General features: G+C 43.7%; 1 protein-coding gene across 6 annotated transcripts in view; it reads left to right on the top strand.

The window, feature by feature from the left end:
• agrn (agrin) overlaps positions 1 to 25,869 on the top strand; it is a 531,414-nt gene that overhangs the window by 351,479 nt on the left and 154,066 nt on the right. For all 6 annotated transcript variants that reach the window (XM_087980308.1, XM_087980309.1, XM_087980310.1 and 3 more), the window contains 2 exons: positions 8,189 to 8,404; positions 23,776 to 24,000. In XM_087980308.1, the coding sequence (XP_087836434.1) occupies positions 8,189 to 8,404; positions 23,776 to 24,000 (441 nt within the window). The remainder of the gene's footprint in view (positions 1 to 8,188; positions 8,405 to 23,775; positions 24,001 to 25,869) is intronic.

Consider the following 25,869-nt stretch of genomic DNA (forward strand, 5'->3'; position numbering starts at 1 on the left):
GAACCACCCGACACCTGCAGGAAGAGCGTCTCATCTTCCACCTTGGGACCCTCCAAGCACATGGGATCAATGTGGATTTCAGCAGTTTCCAAGTTTCCCCATTTCCCCTCCCCCCACCTTATCCCAGTTTCAACCTTCCAAATCAGCACCACCCTCATGGCCTGTCCTACCTTCCCACCCTCCTTCCCATCTATCCGCTTCACCCTCCTCTCTGACCTATTTCCATCCATCTATCACACTCTCAGCCACCTTACTCCAGTCCCATCCCCCCTCCCATTTATCTCACCACCCCCTCGGCTCACAGCCTCATTCCTGATGAAAGGCTTATGCCCGAAACATCGTCTCTCCTGCCCTTCGGATGCTGCCTGACCTACTGTGCTTTTCCAGCGCCACACTCTTAACAATACAGACAGAACTGACTTGTTGGAGATGTTCACTTTCCAATGAAATATAAAACTCGGTCTGTCAGTTCCGATAGATGTTAAAACTCCCATGGCAATATTTAATGAGGAATGGAGAGTACTCCCAGTACTTTCCGTTATCCCCGCTGTCAACACTACCATCTGCGTTATAGTTTTCCAAATGTAATGGGCTGCCATTTCCCCATCAATGAAAAGATGCTGTGTTACAGCTCACAGATAAACTATTACTTAAAATACTACCAGTGAGTATTGGACCATATGTATAAACAGCCTTCCAGAGCTGAGAAGGGAATGAAATTCCTCACTCAGTGGGAGGTGAATGTTAATAATTCTCTACCCTGGAGTGCTGAGGAATTTCCGTCATTAACTAAACCCAAAGCCAAGATGGATAGATTTATATTTGCTGCTGATGTCAAGGGATCCGGGGATTGCCTGGGAATGTGGGTCTGAGTTAGATGAGCAGCCATGACCGAGAATGGTTGAGGGGCGTGAGGAGCTGAACAGCGTCCTCCCGCTCTGACATTTCTAATTTTAAAGACATGAGGTTCCCTGTCAGCTGCTTCTTTCTGAGAGAAAGGGCCTGCGTTTTCTGCTAATGCCAGTCCAAACTGCTGCCCACCTCGTCAAGTTTATGACTCATCACAATCCAGCTCTGCGTCACTGAGCCACAGACAGGGATAGCTCTCCTCACTCTTGGTCACTCTCGTGTTTACCAGCTGCTTGCTCATGGATCTCCAAGAATAACCAGGTTAATCATATCTCCCCTGCCCTGACAGTCCAGTTACCTGCCAGCCACAACTTACACCAAATTATTAATGTAGTAAAATGATCCAAGGTTTCTCATGGACGCATTATTCAACTAAATGCAACACCAAACCACTAAAGGAAATATACTAGATTAGGCAAAGCTTGTGTTATAGATTGGTCTTAAAGGTGACCCTTAAAGGAGCAGAGAGAGAGAGGTTTAGGAAGCACCTTCTGAAACTAGTACAGGATAGCTGAAGGAATTGCTGCTACTGCAGACAAAATGCCGAACAGCTTCCAGTGAGCTAGCCGTGAACTGCTGATGACTAAACAATTGAAACACAGGTCTCTTCGAGAGGTGAGAGTAATAGTTAGCAAATATAAATCTGAGATTCTGACATCATGAAAGGGTCCAGGAAATGGATGGTTCACAAGTGTATCATTTACTAACCTGCATCACCACTTCGGAGGGAAACAACCTGCAACAATTTTACGACCATGCATCCCAATCTGACCCAGTCTCATTTGACAGCATTTGGCCCATATCCCTCTAAACCCTTCCAATTCATTTGCCCATATGGGTGCCTTTTAAATATTGTAATTGTACTAGTCTCCACCACTTCCTCTGGCAGTTCGTCCCATACACGCGCCACCCTCTGCGTGAAAAAATGAGATACAGTGAAAAGTACTGTTTTGCGTGCTAAGCAGACAAATAATACCATAAATATGTACCTCATGATGGGTATGTGAATAGAGGATTAGAGGAATATGGGTCAAATGCTGGCAAACAGAACTAGGTCAGATTGAGTTGTCTGGTCGAAGCAGTTGAGTTGGACTGAAGGATCTGTTTCCGTGATGTATGATACTATGATTTTTTTTGCTTCCTGTGCATTGAGAGATGTTCCTAATCAACCATTCATATCTTCTGTGACACACCTTTGAAACAAATGGGACTTGAACACAGGGCTCCTGGCATAGGGTTAGGCACATTACCACTGCACCACCTGAACCCTCGACTTGTATTTTAATGTCGCCAGAATATTGGCAAATTCCTCTCCTTGAAGCTCTACCCTATAACAGTGATTGTTTGTGTGTATTTTGAGTGAACTGTGATGGAACTACATATCGACAAGCATCAGTGCTGTACGACTGTCCGCATTTACCACCCACCCAGCCCAACCCCCCGTCCCCGGTTTACTGACACTCATGCTTTTAAAAATGCAGTCTGACTTTAAGTGCACAGTGTGGCTTAAAACGTGCAATGTGCCTTTAAACGTACAGTATGCTGATGGGAATGGGAATTGTTTCTGATGCACAGCCTTCAATTTAGGTCATTGCCAAGAGAATGGAGACAGAATTCAGCTGTAACTCGAGCTTCGATTTGCATTGCTTAGCAAACCAGAAAAATAAATTCACCTAACCATTACCTGACTGTAGATTTATTAACATTTTGGGGAGGTGCTCGCTCTCCTGGCTTACCCCATTGTTTTTATGGAAAACTTGATGTTTTCTTTCCATTTTTAAAACGATAATCTGTCCTTTGCCTCAAGTCACAATTTAATTGGGTCAGGTGTTTATTTATAAATCTTCGTGCACTGATGAAATGTTATGATCTGCTGAGCCAGCTTCTGGAAGCTGGAGTGAGTATTGTGAGTAAAATCTGATGGAACTCAGGCTGGTAATCAGCCTGGATTATTAATGGGGAACCTGTGCAGCCTGAGTAAGACTGGATCACAGGCTCTGTGAAAGGAAACAATGGAAAATGCTCAGGGGACTGTAGAATTCCTCTACCTGGAGACTTGCACTGAAATCTTTTCTTTTACAACACAGCTTTTGTAGTCTTTAAGTTGATCTCAGTCTTAGCAACTGGATGGGATGGAAATTAAAACTGTGCAAATGCATTACAGTTTACTGGTTATTGTGGGCTACCATACACCCATCACTGCAGAGCTGCTGTGTTAATGCTTTTGAATAAAGTATTGCTTAAGAAGCTACATGTACAAAAGAATCCCCCACTTTCCTCCAAACAGAGGGATAGGAAAGTCACCCATTGTTTCTGATTTTGGTGACTACTCAATAACTGCTGGAGGATGCATATTGCCTGAGAGCAAGGGGTGGATGTGGATGTCACCGTTATGATCAAATAACTTGCCAACATTTACCAAAAAACACCATGCACACCGAGAATGGAATGGGGAAATGATGTGAGAGTTGCTACACCACAGAATAGGTTTTTAGTAGAGAAAAATGCCCTCTGGCCCCTCAAGTCCGAACTGACTAAAAACACCTAACTATGCTAATGCCATTTTTCAGCGTGTAGTCTACAGCATTGAACGCCTTGGAATCATAAGTGCATGTTAAAATTCTTGATAAAATGTTACGAGTGTTTCTGCCATTCTCTATCCTTTCAGGCAGCAAGTTCCAGATTCCCATCACCCCCGGGGTGAAAGGATTTTTCCTCACATTCTATCTAACGTCCTGCTCCTTATCTTAAATCTATGCTCTGTCATTGCTGATCCCTCCACCAAGAGGAAAAGTTCCTTCCTGTCTACCCTATCTATAATTTAGATTAGATTAGATTCCCTACAGTGTGGAAACAGGCCCTTCGGCCCGACAAGTCCACACCGACCCTCCGAAGAGTAACCCACCCAGACCCATTTCCCTCTGAATAATGCACCTAACATTACGGGCAATTCACCATGGCCAATTCACCTGACCTGCACATCTTTGGACTGTGGGAGGAAACCAGAGCACCCAGAAGAAACCCACGCAGACATGGGGAGAATGTGCAAACTCCACACAGACAGTCGCCTGAGGCTGGAATCGAACCTGGGACCCTAGTGCTGTGAGGCAGCAGTGCTAACCACTGCGCCACCGTGCTGCCCCTGTGCATCTGTGTCATGTCCTGCCTCTGCTCCAAGGAAAACAATTCTTGTCTATCCAGAGATAACTAAAACTCTTCAGCCCAGGTAACATCCTGGTAATTGGGAACATCCTGAAGAAGGCTTCACTGGGCCTGAAACGTTAACTCTGATTTCTCTCCAGGCTGCTGCCAGACCTGCTGAGCTTTTCCAGCAATGTCTGTTTTTGTTTGTGATTTCTGGCATCCTCTATTTTTATCATCTCCTCTGTATCCTCTCCAGTGTAATCACATCCCTCCAAAATTGTGGATTCCAGGACTTCACACAATGCTGTCACAATGGCCTAACCAGCATTTTATACAGTCCCAGCATCACCTCCCTGCCTTTAAACTATGCCTTGGTTAATAAAGAAACGAGAAGATACATTGGAAAAGGAAAGACAAAAATTATCAAAATAAAGAACGCAGCCAAATCGCTCCCTTACTGATGTGCGATCACATTTTCGCTGGGATCTCAAGCATTATAAGGCACTAGAAATTAATGTGTCTGAATAGGGTAAGAACGTTTGACCATTAAGCATCCCATTTCTGGCAGGACCAACTTAATCGTTAAGAAATAACTACAGGTCAAAAAAAAAGACAATGATGGACTTTATTCAAGATCCTGGAAGGTAATGGAGTGAAAACACGGAGATACCAATTATAATCCATCTTACTTGATGCCAATCCATTGACCTTGGGACTTCATTCTTATTGCAATTTCCCTGCAAGAGGGAAAAAAAGAACAAATCACTTTCATCTCGAAAGTTAGGACTTTTCTGCTTTCTGAGCACAGGAGCAACTCCCACTCAATGACTGTGATGAAGAGTTTAATGTTGATTTGAAGCGTATTTTTTGTTTTAGTTTTATGCTCATCAAATTGAAGGATGTTGGTGCTGAGGAATTGAATGTTGGAAGGTGACTACTTTCCACTGTGCTGTCCAAGGACAGAGATGGAGGAGACTGTGTTCCCCTCTTTGGCTCGATGCTGGTGCATCAATACCGGTGATTAAAATATTTAGTTGGTCATTTTTAACTGGTGCAGACTTGATGGGCTGGAAGGCCTTTTTCTGTACTGTACACCTATATGAGTCTAAAATGTAACCACTACCTACCCTGAACATCTGGACATCAGAGATGTGATATTTGCAGACAATTAAGGACAGATTTGACTGGTGGAGTCCATGCAAATGAGTTGACACTGTCTCAGCCCATTTCAGGTAGAACCCCTGTAGGTCACAAATGGTCTGGTCTGGGCTAAATTCAAACCAGATGTCAGAGGCTACCATCTAATCCCATATACTCCATAATCAGACTGTTGTATTGTCTTCCATAAACAAATGAGTAGAATTTAAAGGCAAGACAATATTTTATGGATTCGTCCAAACAATCCTGGAAATTGTCATATTTAACAGATAAGAATTTAGGAACATCAGAACAGGAATAGACCATTCAGCTCCTCAAGCCTCTTTCACCCTTTATGGAGTCATATCTCCATTATCTGTCTTGGTTCAATAACCCTTAAAGCACTAGTCTAACAAAAAAATCAGAAGAGATGTGACAGTTCTGTCAGCTCGCCACACTGTGAATCTCCTTCACTAAACATATTACTTATTTCCATTTATCAGTACCTTCAAATATTAGCATTACAAGGCTGGCACAACTAGAAGATATTACGTTGTTCACATAATAGGTAATGTTGCAGAGGCTTATAAGATTGCTCTCTCCTTAGAGGACAGATGATTGGTGGGTGGTTTAACCTGAGGGTCACAATGCCTCAAGTGAGGGGTAAGATCAGGAAGGTGGGACTTTCATGGTGACCTCAGCCAGGGAGGGAGTTGAACCTGCGCCATTGTTGTCAGTCTACATTGCAAGCCAACTGAGCTAACCGACCTCATGTTGTAACTCCCAGGGTACGGGGGTGATTTTCCCTTCCATGGAAGTGGTGAGAAAGGGAACTAATTGGGTGGGTTGGCCCTGGAGAAAAATCAAACCCTTCTCGTTTCCTTACAAATTAAGGTTCTGGGCACCTTTCTTAACTCGCCAGTGATTAAGGTCCTGGCATGGTTAATTAATGCCCATTTCAGATCCCTCAACTCACCACCTCCCCACCCCACTTCATCCCATCCCATTCTGTCATGACTCCACCCCACGATAAGAGTATAAAAAAAATTAACCTTACTGCTTCCAGATCCATTGGGATGTAGTTTAGGACCTGGAGGCTGCTGGGCTTTGATTGGCCAGCAGTTTCTGGCCAGCTGCCAGGACGCCAGCATCGAGGCTTATGATTTGTCGAGGAATTGGTCAAAGTTCTTGGTGATCTGATTGGCGAGTGACAGTCAGGGTCACATGTTAGTCACCACACCTAACTCCCCTCCTCTTCCCCCTCCCCCCAAAAGTATTTTAACAAAACAAAGGAAAATTCCACCCCATGTAATTAAACTTTGTACCAGCAGATAACCACATCAAAAACTTAATTAATTGACTCTAAAGATAGACCTAAAGAAGTGAGAAATTTTGGATTGCCGTAAAAGTATGATGGGCTGTCTTGGTAAAGTATTGGCACTGTGAGGAAGAAATTTTACAGCCAGATATAAAGAGAAACAAGTATTTGAGAAAATTGAGTCAAAAACAAATGTGCTGAAAATATTCCACAGACATCTAAAAGCAGTAAATAACACATGAATATATTAAGACTATTCAGAATTAGAGGTTAAAGGTATGTAGGCTCCTTTATAGATCTTACTTTAGTCACTGATTTTCAATTATTGTAACATCAATACTATTTAGACTCATTGTCATACAGGTCTATAGATAGAAAAAGGCTATTTGGCCTATCAAGATTGCACTGGTCAAGAACAAACACCTTCCTATTCTAATCCCATTTTCAGCATTTGGCCCATAGCCTTGCCAACCTTGGAACTGCAAGAACATTCAGTCAACTAGTTATTTCTCCATGACTCGAGGGTATTGGGCAGGATTTCCCCTATAGTTTCCTGAAAAACAAGGTCTGGCTTAAACAGAGGTGAGAATGCCTGTACCATGTGGGAAACGGTCACACTGTGTGATTTTCCCCAGAGTCACCACTTCATGCCGGCAGATTGACTCACCAACCAGTTACAAATGGTGGGTGGCCTTTCAAAGCTGTAAGGTGCAACAGAAGTTGGGGATGGGTCAGTAAAGGAGAGGCACTTCTCAACCTCCTCCCACCCCCACCCCAACACCCACCCAATCTTTTCAAAAATGATTTTTTTTACATGGTCCTTGCAGCTAGGCCAGTGTTGTTCAAGGTGGGAGTGGGAACCAGTCCAGAAGGCAGCCTAGACAAAACAAGGAGAACTTCTGGTAAGAGGATGCTCTACATAAGGGGGAGAGGCAGACAGAGAGGTTTAAATGAAGAGGGAGGTTTGTATGGAACATAAACACAGTCATGGACTAATTGGGTCAAATGGTCTGTTTCTGTGCTGCAAATATTATGCAGATCTATCTATAGAAATTATGTATAGCCCCATGTCCTCAGTCATTAATCATTGCTTCTTTTACCTCCCTCATGATGCTATTGCTGATGTAACCTCTGCTATTTCCATACCCAATCACTGATCAGGGTGTAAACATTGCTGTAGTAGATGTTCGCTGATCCAGTTGTGGGCATTTCTCACTGTGTTGCAAGTCGACCCTCAATCCTGGTTGATGGGCACCCTGTGTGTGGAAGAGTTGCCAGTTCCCAGGCCCCCGTCATGGTTCTACTCATGGGCTTGGTCTAAGTGGCCATTAACATGTCCAGGCAGTGGGCTGTGGAAAGGGTCATCATGCCCACCTCTGCGCTCCTCTTACTTCTTGCACTCAAATGTCCTGTAGTGCCTACTGGCATGATAGAGACCTTTTGAGACCAATGGGCGCAGAGAAGATGGAGTGCATTATCACCCCAGGCAAGAGCATCTTGATTTAATAAGTTTCCATTCACCTTTTATAAATTACTGTTAACTGTTTGATTGTGTTTTTTGTAATAGTGTTCCATCAGGGGCTGTTTAACCTGATTTTTAGGTTTGTTTTGAAAGGGTAGAAGCTATGTTTATTGGACACACTGGGATCTGATGATAACATTCTCTCCTTCCTTCCTCAGTGTGTCGAGGTGTCCTCTGTGGGTTTGGAGCTGTCTGTGAGAAAGATCCCAAAGAGCCAACTAAGGGAATGTGCGTCTGCAAGAAAAGTGCCTGCCCACCTGTCATCGCCCCGGTTTGTGGATCCGATTATTCCACGTATAGTAATGAGTGTGAGTTGGATATGGCCCAGTGCACACAGCAGCGAAGGATCAAAGTTATTAGCAAAGGACTTTGTGGTAAGTCTTGAGATTTATTTGTGAAACTGACTGGTGCTTTGTTGTAATTAGATTACTCTACCACACTAGATCAACTAGATCCTTGTCATGGGAGATCCCTATGCTGACAATGAATCTAACAGCTGGATACTGCAAACAGTGTTTCTTGTTTCTCTGAAGAAAGGGAGGAACCTTCAATTCACTGCTCCCCAGAAGGCAGCACTGTGGAGAGAGCAGTACTGCCTCAGAATGGTGCTGAACTGTCGCTCTACATTACACACTCAAGGTCAGGGGTAAACTTTTTCCAGGCATGGTGGGTGGGAATCTGCCTTGGAGTGGAGTTGAGGCAGGAAACCTCACAACCTTTAAAAAGTACTTGGAAGAGCACTTGAAATGTCATAACATCCCAGGCTATGGGCCAACTCATGGAAAGTCAGATTAGTGTGGGTAGGTTGGCACAAACACGATGGGCTGAAGGGCATCTTGTGTGTTCTATGACTCTCTGAGTTGCCTTCTAGAATGCACTGCTGCTTTATAAATGCTAGGGGAGACTAAATTTAGTGTTGCTTTTAAAAGGAAAGTGGACACGCACAAACACCAGAGGAGAACCTGATATGGGAGATTGAGAGTAGAATGAAGGGGAGGGGATATCCTTGTGAAATGGCTTGTACAAACACAATGACCCAAATGGCCTGTCCCTACTTCTGTGCTTTGAAATGTTCAACCAGGCATAAATGTATTGAATGATGGGGCAGGCTTAATGGGCTGATTGGAGCAGGTGACCCTAAGGGTCCATTAGAAATTAGGGAAATGTACTGTGTGGATAGTACATAGTTTGTCCCCCTGTCTCCCTAATAAGTGAAGAAACAACTACACTGGATGCAGCATTGATATTAAGAAAATGGTCAGTCTCCCTGCCCCATTTTGAGGCCATTCTGAATCTCTTTTAATTTTGATTTCAGCAAGTTAAAATGAAACCTCCAGTCCCCTAATTCCTATACCACTGCTTGCCTTCTGTTTCCATCTCTTGTGGATTACCTTTGGGACATCTGAAATGCAAATATAAGTTGTTATTCTGTTGTTTAAGCTTTGAGGACAGCTCATTAGTTCATTCTCTCTGCAGGGTAGTGGCATAGAGAACGTAATGATTCTTGAACGGAAAACAGTAATTGCTGGTGAAACTCAGCAGCTCTGGCAGCATCTGTGGAGAGAAAGCAGACTGTACTGCTGAGGGTTCTGATGTTGTTAACTCTGTTTTCCACTCACAGATGCTGCTAGACCTGCTGAGTTTCGGAGGCAATTTCTTTCAGATCTCCAGCAACTGCAGTTCTTTGTTTTAGTTTAGCATAAACAATTCCTGATCTCTGTGACATTGGTCTACCTTGATTTAACTGCAATAGGAATGCTGCAGTGGGCTACCCAGAGGTTAGGGCCAGAGAAATCCATTGGGTTACAACTTGGGTACCTGTGAAACCTGCACTCCCCAGGGTTGAAAAGATGGGGCTGGGGTAAACCATTAAACCCTTGACCTTGTTGATCTTGATATTAATTCCAACAGCACTCCCTGATTCCTGTCAAACAATATTGATGCCAACCTGTGTTTTGAAATTTTCAATTTTGAACTCTGATTCCTGAGTGAACTGTGACAGACCGCCATTGTCCAATGTGTAGACCTCTTTAATCCCTTAAATACCTCAGCTCGACCATTGGGTTGCTGTTTACAATCTTGAGTTGAGTAGCCAAAAGGGGATATGGTAAAGGAAGGTAGTTGACACCAATGGAACCATTCTCACTCCCTCAAAGAGCTGTACCTCTGCTGGAGGAGGAAGTAGGAGAAAGAAGTTGCTTCTGCTGATGGTTCATATAAATGTTTTTACTGAACACAAAATCTTGATTTGCTAACCAACCAAGCCATGAGATTTCTCCACGTCTCTGACATGCTCTGGCAGCTCATCAAGAATCCGTTAGAAAAAAACACTGCAATTGTAGCCTCATTTTGCAAGAGTGTGTGGGGCAGCAGTATCTTGTTGTCTCATGGTGCTGCCTATAGCTAGCCCCACCTTAGTTTGCAGAAACATTGGGCATATCCCTTCGCTTTCATCCTGATAAGGAGCTGTACTGATTTAGCATTCTGCTCATGTGTCTCTGACACGGTTTTTCTTTGCTATTATCTCGTTCTTTCTTTTCAACCTGTCCTGCTCTCAAAATATGAATATTTGCTGGTTGACAGATACTTCTCTCAGTTATTTAAAAAATAAACTCTTTAGATGCTCCAGGAACTAGTTCATATTGCCTCTGCAGATTTTGTTTTGTGTTTTCTGCATTCGGGCTGGAAAGTCTAGAAATGTTAACAAGGATTGTGATATTGCTGTTAATGTTTTGGAGTAGTAGCTAAAGGAATATTGTATATGGCTGTACATGGTCACCTGCAAGTATTGCCAGGAGGAGGAGACTGTCCTCCTGATGTCCAGGCCAACATTCTTGATTCAGTGAACAACATTAAAAATAGATAAGCCGGCCATTTATTCACTCCTGTGCAATGCTGTGTTTCCTTACTCAATAACAGTGACAGCACTTCAGAAGTAACCCACTGACTGTGGAATGTTTGGGGACTTTGTGAGGACATGCTAGAGTGTGGAGTGGAATTGCGAGTTAGCCTTTTCTTTCCTCAGCTGTGATTACCTCATCATTTTTGAGAGGCTTAGAGAGATATTCCTCTAAAAACACAGTAATAAATGTGGGCTATTTTGCCCCTCCAGTCTGTACCATCATTAGTTCGATCATGGATTTGCATCTCAACTCTGAAAATCCAGACTCATCTAATAAAACAAAATCTGTCAACCTCACCTTGAAAATCTTCATTTGCACTGGAGAGTGAGGATTTCAGATTTCCACATCCCCTCCTGAGATCATCCCTTAATGGTCTAATATTATGTCTGTAATTTTGCTTCAGGCCATGTCCACTGGATGAGACAGTTTTTCTCCATCTTGCCCCCTTAAGTACTTCAATTTGTTTAGTCCTAAATATTCTATTTACAAGGCTGTTCTAAACACCCCAACCTCACCCCCAATCTGTTTTTCTGCCCCTCGAACGATCTAGAGGAACGTTCTGGTGCACCCTGTCCAAAGCCATTTACTGTATACCGTTGTGGGGTGTAAAGTTCAGAATAAAGCACTTGGAGACTACAGGAGGATGGTATGGAAGCTCAGTGGTTAGCACTGCTGCCTCACAGCACCAGGGACCCAGGTTCAGTTCTCACTTTGGGTGACTGTCCGCATGGGGTTTGCACATTCTCCCTGTATCTGTGTGGGTTTTTGCCAGGTGCTCCCACAGTCCAGTGATGTACAGATGTGAGAGAGAAAATGCTGGAAAATCTCAGCAGGTCTGGCAGCATCTGTAAGGAGAGAAAAGAGCTGACATTTCGAGTCTAACTGACCCTTTGATGCTGCCAGACCTGCTGAGATTTTCCAGCATTTTCTCTTTTGGTTTCAGATTCCAGCATGTACATTAATTTGCTTTTATCTATGTACAGATTTGAATTGGCCATGCTAAATTGCCTTGTAGTGTCCAGGGATGTGTAGCCTAAGTGGACTAGCCATGATAAATGCAGGAGTTAGAGTGGGTCATTCTTTGGAGGGTCAGTGTAGCCTGGATAGGTCAAATGGTCTCTATCTGCACTGTAGGGATTCTATAAGAAATGGAGAAATCCAGTTTGGACAAATTCCCACCACCGTTTCTGGTAAAAATTGGTACCTTTGGCTGCAAGGATGGAGCTTCAGAATACCAAACTCTGCTGTTTATTCCATGTTGTGCTTCCCGTGTAATTGCCTTGGAATCATAGAATCCCTACATTGGGGAAGCAGACCATTCAGCCCATCAAGTCTTCACCATCTGTCCAAAGAGCATCCCACTCAGACCTTTCCCTCTACCCTATCCCTGCATTTTCCCATGGCCAATCCACCTAACCTGCACGTCATTGGACTGTGGGAGGAAACCGGAGCACCCAGAGGAAACCAACGCAGACACGGAGAACACGCAAACTCCACACAGTCACCTGAGGGTGAAGTCGAACCCGGGTCCCTGGTGCTGTGAAGTGGCAGTACTAATCATTGTGCCGCCCTCAATCTTCCTTTCCCATTAGGTAATGGATGTGGCCTTTCCATTTCTTGATCTACAACAGTACTTTGTCGCTGGAAGATCATTAGCACTTATTGTAACAGGCTTTGTTGTCTAGTTAGATATTTTTATTTTGTAACTACTTTAAAAGGGATAATGACTGCAACTGTGAAGCAACGTCTAGTTAGCTTTGCTCGAACACTCGCTATTGCTTCATTAAGTCTGCATCAGTGCACAATTATTTTAATTTGCTACCCATGGTGTTATGAAAATTACAGTCAATTTTTTTTTAACTAGAAGGTGCAAGCTAAATCACTTGCTGGAAGTAACACACGTTGCCATTAACTCTCCATCTGGGGCCACCCAGATCACAGGCCGCGGGCAGCAACTTGTATTTCTGCAGCACCCTTTGGTGTTGTAAGGCGCTACACAGCAACATTATCTGACAGCATACGTAGATATGAGGACAAATGAGATGGCTTTGAGCTGGGGCCTCGTGTGGTGCAATGGTAGTGTCCCTACCTCTGATCCAGGAGTCCCAGGTTTAAATCTCACCTGCTCCAGAGGTGTGTCATAACATACCATCTCAGGAAGATATCCACATTTTGAGACAGAAGATTTGGAAGGCAAGGCTGAGTGTGCCATCTGTGGGTCACATACAGTGCAGGGGTTGGTGGAGGGTACGTCCGAGTGTGGTCTGGGAAGGCCTCAGATCTTGGACGTCAGAGCAGAAACCAGGCCATTCAGCCCATTGAGCCTGCTCCGCAATTCAGTGAGATCAGGGTCGATCTGATTAACGCTCAACTCCACTTTGCTGTCTATTCCCCATAGCCCTTGGTTCTCTTACTGATTAAAAATAGGGTGAATTTTCAGTAATGGAGTTGAGGAGGCCCCAGTCTGCCTGCCAAGCACTGCCTATGTCTTGTGAGTTAATGAGGTGTTTGGCCGCAGTGTGGCTCTGAGCAACTGCACCTGGGGTGCTGAATATGAAATTCAAATCCTGCTGTTACTGTGTAAATGAGACTGACCTTTTCCCACACAGCATTTGATAACATAACTGCAGCTCAGAGTGAATCTAGAATTTCATTGAAAAGATGTCACAGTTGATTGACACTGGCAGAAATATATCGCCATTATAGAGCAATTTTCTTCAAATGAATAGGATAGTGTGAAGAGACAGACTACTCGAAACCCTAACTTAGATATTCAAACAAGTATGTTAAATTTGAAGAAGTTATATTGCATTTTTTTTCAAAGAGGACAATTTGTTACCGGAAAGTTGGTGCTCTGTTCTCAAAACTTTTTCAATAGCCCCAAATTTGCTGCAGTGCTACTGACAGTTAATCAGGGGAAATGTTTATAGTTGTCTCGCTTACACCAAAGTCGAGTCTGGAAGAGGTCGGAGGACTAACTGCTGAGCAGAATTTCATGTCCTTCCCTGAGGTGGGTTTTGAAGCAGGGTGCAGGGATGTATTTAATTTATTGGGAGGGTGGCATATAGCAATCCTCTCATCTCTGGCCCAAGCTCAGCCCATTGTGGTCCCAGGAATGAAAAGCTTCATATATGAGGAACGTTTGAGGACTCTGGGTCTACATTCGATGGAATTTAGAATGATGAAGGGGGATCTGATTGAAACTTACAGAATACAGTAGATGTTGGGAAGATGTTTCCATTGGTAGGAGAGACTAGAACCCGAGGGCACGGCCTTAGAGGAAAGGGAAGACCTTTTAGAACGGAGATAAGGAGAAACTTCTTCAATCAGAGAGTGGCGAATCTAGGGAATTCACTGCCACAGAAGGCTGTGGAGGCCGGGTCATTGAGTATAATTAAGACAGAGATAGATAGGTTCTTGATTGTCAAGGGTATCGAGGGTTATGGGAAGAAAGTGGGCAAGTAAGGTTGAGAAACTTATCAGCCATGATTGAATGGTGGAGCAGACTCGATGGGCTGAATGTGGGTTTAGCTCTGAGTGGTGCTGGAAAAGCACAGCAGTTCAGGCAGCATCCGAGGAGCACCACTTTGATCTAAACTCTGGTTTCCAGCATCTGCAGTCCTCGCTTTTGCCTTGATGGGCTGAATGGCCTGATCTCTGCTCCAATGTCTTATGCTTTTACGGTTTTATGGCATATGGTGGCCATTGAGATGATAAAGTGGGCAGGGCAGTCACTGCAGGGGAATCTCAAAGGCAAAGCCCTTTGGATTTGCTTGTGAGCGCATTTCAGTGTTGTCCGGTTGGAGGTGTCAGCACATTTCTCATTTATTGCACTCAGTGCTGATTCACTGGGAACACAGGAATGTGTAAGTTTGGAGCAGGCCATTCAGCCCCTGGAGACTGATTGCAGGTGATGCGATTACACTTCATTCCCACCTGCCCTCAATAACCTTTCATCCCCTTTGCTTTTCAGAAATCTTTCTAGCTCTGCCTTAAAGGTTCTGCTATCACCACTGTGTGAGGGAGAGATTTCCAGAGAGTCATGACCCCTCTCTGTCTCATGTGCCTGACCCTTAACTTTTAACCCCAACCATAATCCCCACCATCTCCCCCACCCCACCCCACCCCTTCATTCACCTGTAGGCTGTGTCCCTTGGTTGGTCTTGGGTGCATTGCCCTCACCCTTACTGCTGGAAGTCTTCAAGGGACTAAGACTTCTGCCCCTAGAGTCCTTGATCTTGTGGAAGGCCAGCTGCTGACCAGAGATGAAAGGCATTAACTCAGCCAGTCCCCCCCAAAGGGGGCAGTATGCAGGCCTTTCTCTTTTCTCTGTCAGTGGGTGGAATACCTGTCACCTGCAATCATGATGGCCCATTGTTTCATTTTTAAATTGGGGCCAACATGAAATCTCAGATTTCTTAGGGTAGGGAATGAGGCCATTTGGCCAACTGAATTCATGCTGGCCCTCTGAGGAGCACTCCAGTCAGTTTCACTGCCTTGCTCTGTTCCCTTGGCTGCCTCTCCAATGTTCAGTCAGCAAGTTCCATGTGATGGTAGAATAGAGCACAGTCTGGCTATGGAAGGGAAAATAAGGGTTAAAATAAATGAGGGGTTAAATAAGATGGCTTATCAGATGGGTAGAACGAAGGAAGTGGTGTTCCTACAGGGACCATAGTGTAGTCACAGTCCACTCCCTCATAAGAGAGAGACGACTGGTGGTGGGTTTAACGAGAGGGTCACCAAGCTTAAGGCAAGGGATGAGGTTGAGAAAGTGAGACCTTCATGGTAACTTCAGTTAGTGTGGGAATTAAACCCACACTGTTGGAATCACTTGACATTGCAAGCCAGCTATCCAGCTGACTGAACTAACCAATCTCCCACTGTCCTATTACAATATAGCAGAAAAGGAGACCATTCTATCAGGTGTATGTCAGTCCTTTTGTCGGCCCAGTTGGCCTAGCTCTTCATACCACTGAAATTTCTTTCTCTTTCGACAATATTCAATTATCTTTTTTGAAACTCCGAATGAATATGTATCTCTCACCCTTTTGGACAGTGCATTCCTATTCCTAGTCACTCATTGTGTAAAATGTTTTTCCTTGTGACCCGTTTAGTTTTTTTTGCCAATCATCTCAACACTGTTCCTCTGGTCATTGGAAGGTTTGTCATTATTGATCTATGCTCCTAAACATCCCTGTCTCTCATCATATCTCCCCTTGGCCTCTTCTGTGCTAAAATGGACAGCTCCATCCTCTCCACGCCAATTGATTTGTGTGCGTGTAATTTTTCATCTCTGAAATTATATCAATAAACCTCGTCTGTGTCAAACCCAAAACCTGCCCGGCCTTTCAAAAGAGAGGATTAAACACGGTATTATGCAGCTGGGTTTAAACGGATGGGAGGTGGACCTGGAAGCTCAGCCCAACGAAGGGATGGGGATGGGGGTGGGCAGGGCCAAACGGATCGCACATAGTTGCATTTAACAGGGATGATCAGCCAGGATGAGCTGGAGTTGTGGGCTAGGCTGTAGAATTTCTGGTGGGAGTAAAATGCATTGCCCAAGTCTTGGAAATGTTAACTTTAACAATTTTCAGGTTCGTTCTGCTGTTCGATAAGCAACGGGACAGTACAGCTGCGATAGTTGAGGGTGCTGGCTCAGTCACAGATTTGGTGTGGTAGGCACTTACATGGAAGCAGGCTTCATCTCTAACCCTATAGACACCAAAGGAGTGGGATGTAGCTAAGTATGGACCCCAGACAGGACTCGCTAGTTTATTATTTATTTATGCCATGTAGGCATCTCTGGCTAGGCTAGCATCTGTTTCTCAATCCTAACTACCCAGAGAACTATTAAGAATCAACCACATTGATGTGGGTCTGGAGTCACATGTAGGCCAGATCGGGTAAGGATGGTCATCACCTTCTCTAAAACAGCTAAGTGAATTAGGCGGGCTTTTACAAAAGAAAAATCAACATAGACACCATGAGACCAGGTTTGTAACTCCAGAAACTTTTTTCATTGAACCCATCTCATATTAGCCTGTGCCTCTGAATTACAAGACCAATGATAATACCACTAGGCCACCACCTTCCCATTTGTACTGTTGACTGGAAGCAGAGAACATAGAGTTATACGTCACAGAAACAGACCCTTCAGTCCAACCAGTCCATGCTGACCATAATCACAAACTAAACTAGTCCCACCTGCTGCCCCATATCCCTCCAAACCTTTCCTATTCGTGTACTTCTCAAAATGTCTTTTAAACATTGTGATTGTGCACACATCCACCACTTCCTCAGGAAGTCCATTCCACACGCGAATCACCCTCTGCGTGAAAAATTTACCCTGCGTGTCTTTTTAAAATCTTTCTCTTCTCACCTTAAAAATATGCCCTCTCATCTTGAAATCCTCCATCCTAAGGAAAAGACACTACAATTAACCCTGTCTGTACCCTTCATGATTTTATAAACCTCTAACAAGGTCACCTCTCAACCTCCTACACTCCAGTGAGAAAGGTCCCAGCTGATCCGGCCTTTCTTTCTAACTCAAACCTTCCATACCCAGCAACACCCTGGTAAATCTCTTCTGAACCCTCTCCGGTTTAATAATGTCCTACATTCCAGGAGTGTGCTATATAATTGGGATGATGTAGGAGACAGGACGCAGGATATATAATATAAATGAGCTTGGAGAATAAGTGGCTGTGCGGAGATTTAGAGAAAGCACCTATTTGAATGTTGCAATATAGACACCATCAATAGCCTGCACAATTGCTAACTTCACAGCCATCAAGGCAAGTGCTTTGAATGTGTATAAGACAGTATCGAGCGGTGGTGGGGGTAAGTTTGATAATTATTGGTTGTGGTTTTCAGCTCATTTGCCAGCAGCAGGAATATTGTCTCCTTAATTAAATGTGACTCTGTCTCAGTGTCACGAAATAGGCTTCCTGTCAAACAACAATACACAGTTAAGGATGTATTCAGCAGTGAGCTCATGATAGCCCGATGAGAGCTAGCCACAGTGATAATTAAATCAGACGTTTGCTACAGGTGACATTTTGGTCGAACATCTGCTTAAATTGCTCGTACTGTTGTGAATTACATTTAATTATACACCGAGAGATTTTGTTATTTTAATAGGATGTGCTCTTAAATGTGTATTATTTTGAAAATCCCCCTTTATCTAATTTTTCGTTTGTTTTCAATGAGGAGAAGATATAACATGCTGGGAGGGTCATTAGAAAGCAAGAGAATGTTCTAATTCTCACTGAACAAAACATTTTTTTTGCAAGTGGCATTGTTACATTTGCAAATGTATTTTATTTACGTTTCATTTTTTTTCTTTATGATTACATTTATTTTGAGTTTCTCTTATTATTTGCACTGTTGATTGCCTTCGTTATCGTCCCCCAGTTCATAAACTGGATTGCAGGGCTGATCTGGTACAGTGGTACAGTCCCTACCTCTGGGCCTAGAGGTCTGGGTTCGGGTCCCACCTGCTCCAGAGATGTGTCGTTACATCCCTGAGCAGGTTGGTTAAAAATATCGATAAATTGGATGGTATGTATCTGCGCTGATCACCTGCTGACATGCATTCCCCTCTGGTGGCAGAGGTGGTCAAATTTCCATCTTCTCCAAAAGATAGACCAGTCAGTCTTTAATCATGATATTGGTTCAGGAATAAACCTAGTGAAAGACCCTTCAAGATGGTTAATACTAAATTTCATCTGGCACCAATCTCACCCCTAAGACATAGGGCAAGATCTTTTCGCTTTTGAAGATTTGGAAGCTTCATTGCAGTGTTGGGTGTTTGATACGTAAGGGGAAACAGGAAGAGTGCAGGTGAGGCCAAAGGTGGCTAAACAAATCATTTAGCAATTTGCCATTTTTATAATAATTAATCAGACCCCCAGAGTAACAGAAACACCAGAACCTCTTGGGAATGACTCTGCACACAAAGTACTAGGATGGACCCATTCATATTTAGGGTTGACTAGATAATGAGCAGGGAGATACAGCTTACCTGAGGAATCAAATATGTTTGATGATTGTTGCTGGAGATGTATTCCTACAGCCTGTTGCAGTTGCCCTAGCAAAGAACGTCTGTTTCTCTCTTGATTTTGTTCCCGTGACCATGGTGGTGAGGAGCTGTTGGCACAGTAGAACAGTTATTTTCTGGTGCCAATTGTTGGGGCTCTGCCAGAACTCTCTCTGTCCCCAGCTTCACAACAGACTTCATCATTGAGACATTTTCCTCTTTTTATGCCAATCCAAGTGAGGTGCCAGGCAATTTCAGGGCTGTGTTGTGTGGCCTTGGAGAGTGGAAACAGTTTTACTCTGCAACGCTCAGTTTACTGAGCAAGGATTAAACCCATATCACATGGAAGTCAATACTGAAACTTTGATTAGCAGCATATCCCCATCCCTCGAGACACGATAAGACTATTGCTTTTGAAATTAATATTCATTCTCAGGTCATGGCCATCACTGGAGGAGGGGTCAACATTGATTGCCCATCCCTAATTACCCTGGAGATGGGGGTGAGCCATCTTCATGACCTAGGGCAGTCCATGTGTTGAAGGTACTGAGATTCTGAGATGATGATGATCCGGGAAGAACGGGCTGGATTTTAATCTCTACCCCATCCCCTCTCCCCCCTCCCCCAAACACAGCCTGAAGGCACGTTTACAAATCGGAGGGAGAGGAGGGGCAGATGACAGGCCATGGGCACCATGCTAATTTGCCCATCCTCCACTCTGCTGCAGTGTTACCAGTGAAGAGTAAGGGGTGCTATTAAGCTTGTAATTGAACTTAGACAATTGATTGGAAGTTTCTGTAGAAATTTTGCTTGACCTCAGTGTCCAACTACCCAATGACCCCTCTGTCCCTGCCCAAGAGGCTGTGACTTTTATTCCCCATGCTGTTTACCTAGTAGGCTGAATGTGGAAAGGCTGCAACAATCAGCTATATTGATTTTTGTCTGTAATTAATGGATCAATGGAAAATTGCACTTGGTGACATTAAACGATCGTACAAATCAGTATATTTTTTCACTAACCCTCTGATTGCTGAAATTCTCCTGGCGATCACCATAGATGTGACTTCCACTGTGCAGCCATTAGCGAGAGAGAAGGCAGCTGCAGTGGGGAGAAGGGTGTTACTCCAGTGCAGTGCTGAACAAAGCCCCGATCAGGCAGGCAACACTTATTTAGTTGACCTATCCATCACCACAAAAATACCTCAAATGTAAAGAAACACTCGCTGAGGGTTCATCAGAATGCACATTGTCTTACTTTGAAAGTGAGCCATGCAAGAATTGATCCTGGATATCTGCTGATTATTTTTCACCTAATGTCAGTACTGACAAAGGGAGCGTTGCAGAAATTAATTGCCCATCCCAGGTTACCAGTATAAGGTCAATGGTAAATTATTGAAAGTGAGCCGCTTGTGTTATTATGAACCGGAACAAATCCCCTCAAAATATTTTATGAAGATAGCCTAGACCCCGACTGTTTCTTATTTTAAAAGGCAAGCATAAGGCGTTGTATTTTGGATGCGTTTGGATTCGTCAAACTTCCAGGCTTAAAGCGAAACACACTTCATTCATACAATCCAGTTAAAATATACAGACAAAATAAGGATTTTTAAAAAACCTAACTGTAAGTGTATCAAAATACTTAGCAGAATAATATATATGTTAACTACCACTAATTCCCTGTTCTAAGATAGTAACACCTCATAGACGCACCCTTGGCAAAGGCAAATTCAGTAAAATCGATTGTCTCACAGGCAATATTTCTCCAGTCCAGGAGGAAAGTACATCAAGAGAAAACTCTGAAAGAAAGAGGGAGAGAACATTAGCATTTTGCTGTAACAGAGATAGGTATTTATCAGCTTCCAAACTCCAAAAGCTACTGAAAGTTAAACTAAAATCCTAGTTCTGTGGAAGCCTGACTCCACCCAATCGGGCTGCTGCTATTGTTCCAATTTTAAAAAAGACCCAAGGCCTCATACGCTGTTTACTTTATTGGCTTGGAAAAGTCCACTCGTCACCTCTGTTTCAACCTGTCTCTATAAATAAAATCAGGTCAAAATACAACTCTTAAAGCCTTAATATCTTAGCAGTATGTCCAATGTACTGCCAGAGTTCTGCTGGGTTGGAGCCACTGAGGCTGTCAGATTGGCCTTTGGGTTCTGTAGCAAATAAACATGAGAAAGTCACAAATAGGATCTGGAGGAGGCTATTCACCCCTTCCAGAATGCTCTGCCATTCAACAAGATCATGGTTAATCGTCTACCTCAGCTGCACCTTCCCGTGCTCTCCCCAAATTCTTTAATTTCCTGTGTACACAAAACACTCTTGATCTTCATTGTGAATTAACTCATTTGTTGTTTACCCACAGTTCTCTGGGGTAGGGAATGCCAAAGTTTTTTAATTCTGTGTGAAGGAATTTCTCCCCATCTCAGGAATTTTTCCTTATCTCCATTCCTGGATGGTTGAAACCCTTTTATTGAGATTATGACCCCATGTTCTCTGTTCCTTAGCCGGGGTAAATATTTTTGTGGCATTTTTCAGGCCAACTTCCTTCAGCACCTTCTACCATTCACCATGAGAGGAAAGGTGCTCGTGCTTCTGAATACATCTGCTAAAAGATTCAGGACTCACTTTGATATTAATATTGAGAGTAAACCCTGATATATCAGCTCCAAAAATCAAATAAGCAGCATATAATCCTTAGGCAAAGGAACAGAAGCAGGCTATTCGGTCTATCGAGTCTGCTGTGCCATTCAGTGGTATCACAGTTGATCTGGTAATCCTCAGCACCGTTTTCCTGACTTTTCCCCATAGCCCTTCATTCCTTTAGCAATTTCAAAAACCTGTTTATCTTGGCCTTAAATACACTTAATGACCCAGCCCATTGTAGCAAAAAATTCCACAGATGCACTGCCTTCTGAGAGAAAAAAGTCTTCTTCATCTCTGTCTTAAATGGCTGACCCCTTACTCTAAGGGTTTGCCATTCGATCCATAGCTGTCTCACAAGGGGAAACTATCTTCCTGCATCTGCCCTGTCAAGCCCCCCTAAGAACCTTGTATGTTTAAATGAGGTCCCATCTCATTCTTCTCAACTCCAGTGAGTACAGGCCCACACTTTCCTCATAAGAAAAACCCTCCATGCCCAAACCCAACTGTGTGATCTTCTCTGGACTGCCTCCAATGCCATTATGTCGTTTTTTTGTATTGGGGGCCCAAAACTGTTCACGGTATTCCAGCTGTAATCTGACTAGCACCTTGTATAGTTTTAGCAAGATTTCTCTATTTTTATATTCCATTCATAAAGACCAACATCCTATTTGCCTTCCTTATTACCTGTTGAACTTGCATGCTGGCTGTTTTGTGCATGAAGACCCACGAAACTCTTGGTGCTGTAACTTTTTGCAGGCATTTCAAATACCATTCAGTTTCTCTATTCTTTTGGCAAAAGTGCATAACCTCACATTTCCCCATGTTATATTCCATCTGACAAGCTTTTGCCCACTCACTTAACCTGTCTTATATCCTACTGTAGATTATTTGTGTCTCCCTCGTTACTCGGCTTCCCTCTTGTGTCATCTGCAAACTTGGCACCAGCCCATTCACTTTCTTCATCCAACCCTTTGACAAATTGTGAATAATTGTGACCCCATCACTGATCCTTGTGGTACTCCACTGATTATAGGTTACCAATGTGAAAAGCGCTAATTATTCCAAGGTCTGCCTTCTGTTTGTTAGCCATTCCTCTAACCATGCTTGTATACTACCCCAACACCATGGGCTCTTATCTTATTAAGTAGCCTTATGTGTGAAACCTCAGTGAATACCTCTTTGATATCCAAATATATTACACCAACCGGTTATCCCTTATCTATCCTTCTTGTTAGTTTCTCGAAGTAAATTTGTCAGACATGATTACCACTTCACAAAGCCATACTGACTCTGTTTGATTATATTATCTATTTCTAAATGATCTATTATTATATCCTTTCTAATTGATTTTAAAATTTTCCCACTGACAGATGTTAAGCTAACTGGCCTATTGTGATTTTTGGGTCAGGAATGGGTGATATTGAGCCAGTTGCTGTGTTTACCAATTGAAAGCAGCGAGTGAGTCTATTGTGAGATTGACTTTGTTGAAATAGCATGGGAAGGACTGTCTCAGGTGTGTGTTGGTGCTGAAGTGTGACCATACAAGCTGGCATAACGACAGATCTATTAATCAATTAATTTTTAGCTTATTAATCTTCCCAATAATGCGTCCAGTTTTGTTGCAGTACACCTCCGGAATAGAATGATTCTTCAGAAAACACAATGGGGCTGGTTCTTTGATTGGAAGCTTCCAGCAGGGAGCCTCAGTTGCTGCAGCTGCTTAGAACTCAGAGACAATTGGCTGAACTGCAGAGCCCAGGCATACTGTGACTTTAATCCCGGCAAGGGTCAGGTTCCCTCTGAAGATATGTAGAAGCTGTGTGCTGGGGGGTGAACTGGGACTGCTACGGGAAGTGCATTTATAAAGACTTGGGGATCAACAAACACTCCTGAGCAATATAAGAACCTGGTTTCACGATACACTGTTCAGCTTGATCTTGCACTTGCCATAACACCAAACTCCAGATGAGTAAAAGGAAGGTCTCAACGTCCAGATAAATGTCTGAATTCCACTTTCACCTCTGTATAACCTTGCAGCAATCCTGGCACCACAATATAACTGTGTTACATGTGCAGCTGGAGGCTATCCACAGATCCCTGCGAGGTGCTTTGTTGTACGTGTTATAAAGGCTGCCTGTTTCTTCTTCTTGTCCCTCAGGCTCGAAGGACCCCTGCAGTGAGGTAACCTGCGGATTTGGCAGCACCTGCATCCAGTCGTCCGATGGCCAGTCCGCCAAATGTGTCTGTCCCACCATGTGCAGCGGAGAGCAGGAGAATGTGGTCTGCGGCAGCGATGGCAAGGATTACAGAAATGAGTGCGAGCTCAATAAACACGCCTGTGACAACCATAAGAATGTCTACAAGAAGTCTGATGGACCCTGCGGTGAGTGAGCAGCTGCAAAGTGGAAGTTCTACCTTACCAAAGTGGAGCACTAGTATCAGTCCTTCCTGAGCCTATGCTGGTGTAGGATTAAATATTAAATCCAAAGGAGAGGTTGTGCAGACCAGTCCTGTGTTTCCTTGAGTACAGGAAGACAATGGGCGATTTAATTGAGGAGTCTATTACGATTAAAGGATCTAGTGGCGGAGATAGAGAGAAACTGCTCCACTTGGGCGGGAGAGTCCACAGGAAAGGGACATCACATTAAAATGAAAGAACATTCCAGAGTGCTGTCAAGAAACCTATCTTTACACAAAGGTTGTTGGAAATTTGACCGGTCATCTCCAAAAGGCTGTTGGGGGGCGTCATTTGGACAGTTCACAACTTTTTTAAAGTTCATTCATGCGATGGGGGCACAAGCCAGACCAGCATTTATTGCTCATTCCTAATAGCCCAGGGGGTAGTTAAGAGCTAACCACATTGCTGTAGGTCTGGAGTCACATATAGGTCAGACTGGGTAAGGACAGCAGATTTCCTTCCCTAAAGGGCATGACTAAACCAGGTAGGTTATTACTGATGGTGGAGTGGGTTTGAATTTGAGAGGATTTGAACTGAAATTTCTTTATGTTCAGTAAGGGTGTTAAAGGTTGCAGAACCATGGAGTGTGAATAGAGTTAAATACGGTTCAACTTGGTCTCAATAAATGGTGAACCAGGTTCCGAGGGCTGAGTGGCTTACTTCTGTTTCTATGTTTCTAGAATTATGAGGGTGTGATGATATTGAAATTTGTTCTTCACTGGTGGTTCATATGTGGAATGAACATCCAGAGGAAGTGGTAAATGCAGGTACAGATTAAATATTTAAAAGGCATTTGGACAGGTACATGAATAAGAAAGGTTTAGAGAGATATGGGCTGAAAATGTGTTGCTGGAAAAGCGCAGCAGGTCAGGCAGCATCCAGGGAACAGGAGAATCGACGTTTCGGGCATAAGCCCTTCTTCAGGCATAAGCCCTGCTGCGCTTTTCCAGCAACACATTTTCAGCTCTGATCTCCAGCATCTGCAGACCTCACTTTCTCCTTAGAGAGATATGGGCCAAATGCAGGCAAATGGGATTAGTTTTGTCGGCATGGACAAGTTGGCCCAGGGAGTCAGTTTGACTCTATGATTCTATAATGGCTGTGATGACCTTGATTTCACTGCAGCCATTGAATGTTCCTTCAGATCCACTTGAATATGCTCTCACCACTAAAAGCTCTGCCCTCATAGCCAGGTATTTGGACAGTGGGTCTCTGAAACTGGCCTGCAATTATTTATGTGACCTGCTTATTTTCTTTCCCCAAACTCCTGCCTGACGTCCTGATGGGCAAATGCACTTCATGATGCCTTAGAGTACAGACCGTGACCATCCCATCTGTCCATTCATCTCAGCCGAGGTGACAACAATTGCAATTTATCTGCCCTCAGTGACTTTCGTGTGAGGGCAAACAAAATTCACCCTTGTTTCCTGTTCTTTTATCAATCGGAATCAGCACTCATGCTAATTCACACACACCGCCTGACCACGTCTCTCCAATATACCCCCACCCCCACCTCCCCCAACCTGGATAAGGTAAACACAAAGCCAGGCATAGCAGCACAGACAAGGGTCAGACCAACACTTCATCCAATTGTTGCTCAGCACTATTCAGCAAGAAGGAGCGAAACCATGAAGTGATATATTAAAGGTAAAGAGCTATTCTCTGTCTGTGCATGTTCCTCCCTCACCTTCCAGAAAGAAATGTGATGTAAACTCCCTGGTAATTGCAACTTTGGCTGCTGCTCTCTCCTGGGCATATTTAGTCATAACCTGTCACATCAATTTCCCCAGTGGT

The sequence above is a fragment of the Chiloscyllium plagiosum genome, unplaced genomic scaffold (genome assembly GCF_037043375.1).
Source record: "Chiloscyllium plagiosum isolate Xiang-an unplaced genomic scaffold, Cpla_swu_hap1 HiC_scaffold_37, whole genome shotgun sequence".
NCBI classification, from domain to species: Eukaryota; Metazoa; Chordata; class Chondrichthyes; order Orectolobiformes; family Hemiscylliidae; genus Chiloscyllium; species Chiloscyllium plagiosum.